Source organism: Vigna unguiculata, chromosome 3 (genome assembly GCF_037176805.1).
Source record: "Vigna unguiculata cultivar grain cowpea cultivar isolate G323 ecotype 2 chromosome 3, ASM3717680v1, whole genome shotgun sequence".
NCBI lineage: Eukaryota > Viridiplantae > Streptophyta > Magnoliopsida > Fabales > Fabaceae > Vigna > Vigna unguiculata.
The window spans coordinates 26,581,835-26,589,233 of record NC_140794.1 but is presented as its reverse complement, the minus strand read 5'-3'; the positions used below and the strand labels follow the sequence as shown (position 1 = coordinate 26,589,233).

At 35.7% G+C, this 7,399-nt stretch overlaps 1 protein-coding gene across 1 annotated transcript; it reads right to left on the bottom strand.

The window, feature by feature from the left end:
- Positions 1-314: 314 nt before the first annotated feature.
- On the bottom strand, positions 315-959 carry LOC146887651 (uncharacterized). Its single transcript, XM_085670324.1, has one exon. The coding sequence runs from the start codon at positions 957-959 to the stop codon at positions 315-317; it is 645 nt and encodes a 214-aa protein (XP_085526450.1).
- Positions 960-7,399: the final 6,440 nt, after the last annotated feature.

Below are 7,399 nucleotides of genomic sequence, written 5' to 3'. Positions count from 1 at the left end.
CGGATGGCTCTGAATTGCTTCCAGGGGCTGATTTTACAGATGGCGCCTGGCGGGACGGAGTGCACTGCCATGCGGTTAAGCTGCAGGGGTGGATTTTTTAAGTTTTTGGGTTATGGTTGGGTTGGATTTGACTCTACTGTGCTCCCACCAACCTTTCACTCTTGCACATAAATTTTTTTTCAAGCTTTTCAACTTCAAACCAAGCATTCAGACTCAAGCAAAACATTCAATTCACAAAACACATGCACAACTTAACTTAAGATATGAATTTACTACACAAGCTATGCTACTACTATTCTCACAAACAACCAATTTTACTCTTTCCTCTCTTCATTCACCTTCGCAAAGAAATAATTTGAGCACTTTTCAAGCAACTTTGAAGCTTGCCAAGGTCTACTATTCACAGATAAGACTTCATTGATGACCTTAAGACTAGTTTGATCATTAGTCGGTTCTTGCACAGCTTCAAGAACATTGAGCGTTACCTCCTCATCTTGGTCTTTCAATTTTAGCGTTCCATCATCCACATTGATAACAACCTTGGCTGTCTTCATGAATGGCCTCCCAAGAATGAGTGGTACCCCTTCATCTTTCTCCATTTCCATCACCACAAAATCAACTAGGAACTTGAGCTTATCTATCTGCACCACCACATCTTCCACCACACCATAAGGGTATTTGATGGAGCTATCTGCTAGTTGCAAGGTCATCCTTGTTGGCTTGGCTTTGAGACCACCAATCTTTTTAAGCATAGATAGGGGCATCAAATTAATGCTAGCCCCTAAGTCAACAAGAGCTTTCCCTATATCTTGATTTCCAATGGTGCAGGGGATGGTGAAGCTACCCGGATCCTTGAATTTTGGAGGAAGATTTTTCTGAATAATGGCACTACAATTCCCTTGCACTTCAATGATTTCCTCTTCTATGTATTTCTTCTTTTTTCCAAGGAATTCCTTCATGAACTTTGCATAAGAGGGTATTTGTTGCAGTGCTTCAGAAAATGGGATCTTGATCTCAAGTTGTTTGAATATGTCTTTGAACCGAGCTAATTGTCTCTCTTTCTCTTTTCTTGAAGGATTTTGAGGATAGGGAAGGGGTTTCACAACAACTTTCTCTTTTTGTCTTTTCTCTTTATCCTTCTCTTCACTTTAATTCTTTTCTTCTTCCACAACAATCTCTTCATCAACTTCTTCCTCTTGAATCTCTTCTTCATTCTTTCTCTTTTCTCTAGCCTCCACCTTTTCTTTAGAACCTAGTCCAACCTCCTTTCCGCTTCTAGTGAAGATGGCCTTACATTGTTCTTTGGGGTTGGCTTCGGTGTTGGCGGAAAAAGAACTTCCTCGTTGATCAGCCAATTGCTTGGCTAATTGCCCCACTTGCACCTCCAAGTTTTTTATTGATGCATCAATGTTCTTTTGATTTTGAATTGACATTTGCAAGAACTGTTGCATCATGTCCTCAAGCTTTGAGGTTCTGTCAGTCAGAGAGGGATGTTAGTAAGTTTGTTGATGTGGGGGCCTATTGGAAGGTTCTGCTTGGCCCATGTTTTGGTGAGGTTTCCATCCTTGATTATAGTTCCCTAGTCGGCCTTGATTGCCCATATAACTAACATCCTCTTGAGATGTGCTTGGCATAGCACATTGCCCATTGGTATGGTTTCCTCCACATAACTCACAACTTAGCACTTGTTGGAGTTGAGCTATAGAGGCATTTTGAAGCTCTTGAGGAAGTTGTGACAATTTCTTCATCAGGGTCTCCAACTGCTGAGTCATAATCTTGTTTTGAGCCAATAGAGCATCTTGAGATTGAAGCTCTAAAATACCCTTCTTTTGAGAATGGGCTCTCTCAGTATAGGCTTAATTATCATTAGCTGTCATATTCTCTATTAACTCATACTCTTCCTCTGGCATCTTCCACTTGATACTCCCACCGGCAAAGGCATCTAACATCAGTTTTGACTGGGATTTAAGTCCTGCTAAGAAAAGAGTGAGCTATGTAGGTTGATCAAACCCATGAATGGGAGTTTTCCTCAGCAGTCCTTTGAATCTATCCCAAGCTTGGCCTAAAGACTCATCCATATCCTGTTGAAATGCCGAGATTTCCTGTTTTCCCTTATTAACCTTGGAGTGGGGAAAATATTTGCTCAAGAACTTTGCAACCACATCATCCCAGTTGGTGAGGCTATTTTCAGGAAAAGAATTCGGCCAGGCTTTTGCGGGTCCTGCTAGTGAGAATGGGAAGAGACTCAGTCGTATGGCTTCATTAGGAACTTGATGGATCTTCACAGTATTGCATATCTCTAAGAATGTGGCCAAATAAGTGTAAGGATTCTCATGAGACAGGCCGTTGAACTGATTACTCTGCACCAAATGAATAAGAGCTGGCTTCATCTCCATGTTGGTGGCATTGACGGTTGGCCTAGCAATATTGTTGAAGTTAATATGGCCTGTGAACGCTGCATAGTCTTCCAAAGTGCATCTTTCACGACCTCTACCATCACCATTAGGATTTTCAGCCATTTCTTCTTCTGAAAAAGAATCAAGATTCTGAGAAGTAGACGGAAGAATGTTTGAAGTAGAAAAGTGATGGGCAACTTGTTGTGTTTGAGCTCGTCTTCTCCTTATGGCACTATTGTTTCTGCGGGCAGTTTTCTCTATTTTAGGATCGGCAAGGAGTGGTTCTGAAGATGCAATCCCCCTTGTACGGACCCTACCCTGCATAAACTATAAAGCAACAACAAAAGCAACTCGAACTACAAGTTAGCCCAAAATTAATGTGCGTATATAAATAAACAAAAACAAAAAGAATTTAAGTCTAAATAAGTCAAAAATCACACAAAAGTCTAGTATTAGACACGGGTCCACGACAACGGCGCCAAAAACTTGTTAAGACTTTGGTAAGTGTACCAAGTCGCGCAAGTAGTAACCGGTAAGACCGGGATATCGTTTCCTAAGAGACTCGTGTATACTAAATATTTGCGTAATTAGTAACTAATTTAAACTAATGAATAAATTCATAATTTGGGTTTTTGTGTCCAAGAAAGTAAATATTTCATAAAATAGTAAAATTGAACTTGGATATTTGAAGACTCTAGAAAATGGTAAAGACTAGAAATGCAATGGATTGATATTGTTTGAGTTAGTCTTCTCCTACTTCACTCTCATGTATATTAAACAATCAAACTCTTCTCCATTAATTACTAATGTCAACCCACAAGTCTACTCAAACTCTAATCCCTTAGTTGAATGAGCCTAGGTTCCCTTATTTAGAGTCAATTCCTTGAATCCCTAAATAAACAAACCCGCTTTACAAATTAGGGTTTAAGACAACTAATGGGTCAAGTTCCATTCCTAGATACAAGTTCCATTAGGTATCTTGTTCCAATTCTAGGTTTCAAGAGATATTTTCCAATACCTAATGACCCAAATATCATGCAATGAATGGGTAAAACAAAGCAAGCTTTAAATACATAAACAAAGATACTAGAAATCAATGGAAGAAGCATATATATATTCAAACCATTCGAAAATACATGAAAGTCCAGTGGCTACATCTAATCCCAACAAAAATGGGTTTAGCTCTCCATTGTTATAGAGAGCTCAAGCTTACAAAATGGAAAATGGAAGAGAAAGAGATACAAAGAGGAAGATGGAGCTGTTCCCACAAGCCCTATCACTCCTCCAAGCTCTCAAAATCGCGTTGCTCGAGCTCCAAAATGTCCAAGATGTGTTTCCCCTCGCGAAAACAAAAGAAAAAGAGCCAGGTGCCGCCAGGAGGTGGCCAGGTGCCACCAGGCGGTGACCAGCAGTGGCGCCTGGCTGGCGCTTGTCTGGCGCCTGGCTGGCGCTTGTCTGGCGCTTGACGCTGGCGACCTGTTGCGCCTAGCGCTGTCTCTGTGTCGCCGGGCGCTTCCTGTTGATATTTTTGCTCTTCTCCTTGCTATTCCGGGTCACTCATTTGTCTGGACTTTTGGAGCAAAGCTTCCAATCTACAAAAAGGACACAAAAATGGGGATTAGTGGTATATTTAGATCAATGTAACCCACAATGTATTTATTTACAAAAGTAAGGTAAAATTGAGGATTAAGTAGGTTAAAAGCTTTGGAAGAGTAGATTTTGCTAATGAAATATAGCTTGGATAATGGTAAAAATTAACATTATCAAATGTCTTTCAAAATCCAAAGCAATTAATTGGAACAAAAACAAATATTTCTACAAATCAAATGTAGAAATACTCAATTTTTAAAATGAATAACACACAAACACGAATAGTAAAAGATTTTTCAAAATTTTATTTTTATGACAGAAAATAAAATAAGATAGGAAATAAACAATTCAAACTAAATGACACGATCTTTACCAAAAAGAAGATGATCTTTTCTAACTTTAGGTTTCTTCTGTAAAATAAACAATTAAACAATAATTAACGCGGAATAAGATAAAGATGGAATGTTCCACAGTCTAGCATAGAGATGGAATGTGCCACAATCTAGCAAAGATCCCTTTGTGATAAGAAACAAAGGGTAGACACCATAATCAAATATAGATAAGTTAAGATGCCACACCAGGCTTCAGTTATGGAGCATGGATTTTTTAAATCCATTCATCACCTATAAATAGGTCCTTAAATCCTCTTGCAAAATACAACCTTTTCTCATCTCTTCTTTTCTTATCTTCTTTCTTTTCTCTTTGCTCTTATATACTGGTTATACCTACTTCTAAGAGTTATCTTGCTAGTTTTTTAGATCCTCAGAAATTCTGAGAAGTTCCTATTGTCCTAGGAGATTTGCGCATACACTGCATATAAATCCTTAAGGGTAGTGTTTTTACACACCTTAGGAAATCCTTTTCATTTATGTTCTATGTACTATTATTCAACATAATCTAAAGTTTTAATCCAAGAACCAAGAAAACCCTCTCTTAAAGAAACAATTTGATTTAATATTGAAGTGATTACAAAAGTTTTGAAAATGTGAATAAATAGACTCTCCTAGGATTCTAAAGATAGGCCTAACAATAAAAGTCTAACAACCAACTTAAGAAAATAAAATAGAATTTAAAAACATGCCTTGTCGCCCAACGAGCATTTACTTAATGACAATTACAATTCCAAAATTGTTTGCCCAGCGAATTTACAAGTCCAATTTCATTCTAAAAGTGAACTATAAGTTATGATCTTCATGTTCTAGGGTTTTTCAGCTTCTTATATGATCATGAGTCTTAAAGATATTTGTTTTTCCATCCTTTGACTTCTTGACCTTGTCATAAGACCTTTGAATTGTTATGATTCCTCTTCAAGTTCTTCTTGTATGAGTTCCATGGATAGTCGTCTTCTATTAGGTTGGTGTGAATCCACCACAAGTAGAGTCGCATGCCCTCACTACGTCCATTAATTACACACTCTTTCATTTGATGTTATTGTGTACACCCTAAGGAGGTTTAGAAAACTCAGTTGCAAGCAAAAGCACCACCACCACAAACAACATTCCCTTCAATGTCATAGGACATGCAACAACTCATGACAGTCATTCAAGTCAATCAAATGGTCATTGCTACTAATAAGAGGGGGCTAACCATGTACGTGGATTCTCTTTACATATGTGATGGTCATGTGCAACAATATTGTAGGGAAGGTTGTGGGTTCGATCTCTCATATCTAACAATTTGGAGAAATAAAATTGGTTTGGTGGGGTTTAGAAAGGAAGGTGGGAGAGGTTGTGGGTTCAACTCCCCCTATTAAAAAGATTTAACAACTAAAAATCACCGATAAAAAAATGTGCAACAATATTATCTTGCTTGACTAACAAGTTTTTTGCAACAACTTAGAAATGAATCTTTAAATTTTTTGGGAACTTATATAATGATGATGTGACCCATAACACAAATTAAGTTTCTATAACTTTTTTTTCTAGATTTCTCGGTTTATGTTTTTTTAATTGTTCTTTTATATTCATTTCAAAGTAACTATTTTATAATTTTAAGTTTTATGTGCATCTTTTCTTGTATTCGAAATAATATGTCATAAGCTAAAACTAATTATTGAAAGCATCTAACATATATTATTTCATTAAAATTAATCGTTTAAACTTAATTAAATATGTATTTAAACATTGATTAAGTACACATTTATATTTGTTTAAGTAACAATAATTTAATTATTTGTTTGACATGGTATCCAACTTTATGTTCGTTTAAGTGCTGAAAATTTAACTAACTTCTTGACATGGTCTTCTAGCTTCAAAAGTTACGTACTCTTGCATAAGTGACTCTTATTTAAGGGGGTAATTGGACGCTTAAGCGACATCACTTAGAGCGACAATACCATCGCATGAGGTGAACGTTACTTCCATTAATGCTTAAAGTGGACATCAAAATACTTAAAAGACTATTGTTTTTGTGACAATTTTTGTGACAAACTTTTTGTGACACTTTGCTATGCAATCGAAAAAATTATAACTCATTCCTTTCGCACATTTTGTGATGACATATATGTCGCACTAATAACTATTTCTTTACAACTTATATAATATAGGATTTAGGGACACCGTGTACTCGTCATAAAGTTCGTCTTGTAAATTTACAAAATAGACTTCATCTCCAAAAATAATATTTGTCATTGAATTTGCCATTTTTTGTTACGACCTCTTCCATTCCACATAATGTCATCACACAAAAATGTTTTTTTATGATGAGTAGAAAAACTTTCAACCAACATTAACTGAGATTTGTTTTACTAATATCGATTGGGATATTGATGTCATCATAAATATTTGTGATCAACATCATCAGAAAAGTTGAAATACATCAAGAAAAAGTTGTATCAATGCGAGTTGAATTTTCTTTTTCCAAACTTTGGCAAAAAGATAACATGAAACAAAATCAACTAAACTTGATTATCAAAACTCTTTTTTTTTAATTATTAATAAGTATTTGATATTTAAATAGTTTTTTATATGGTAATAAATGAAATACTTTATCTTAAAAAATTAAAATTTAATAAATTTGAATTGCTTTATTCAAGAAAAACATTTTAAAAACTTAAATAATTAAAAATAAAATCAATTTAAATTTAATATATTTAAATTTCTCTCTATAAATTTTCGTATCAAACGTAAGGTTAGGATAGTGTTGACAGATGATTTTTAAAAGCTTTGGATCGGAGATTCATCCTAGCAAGGCACACCTCATTATAAATCTAGTTTTTTTTAACTCTTCCATGTCTTTGACTGAAATGTAACACGAATGGTGTTGCAAAACATGCTCTGGGCAGCTAGTGGCAGATGCACTATTATTAGAGAGTACATGGCTTTTATAATATAGGTTGTTTATCCTCATTTATTCTTGTGTAATGTGCTATATATGTTGGAATAAACTATGGACAAAATGTGATTTAGAGTTGC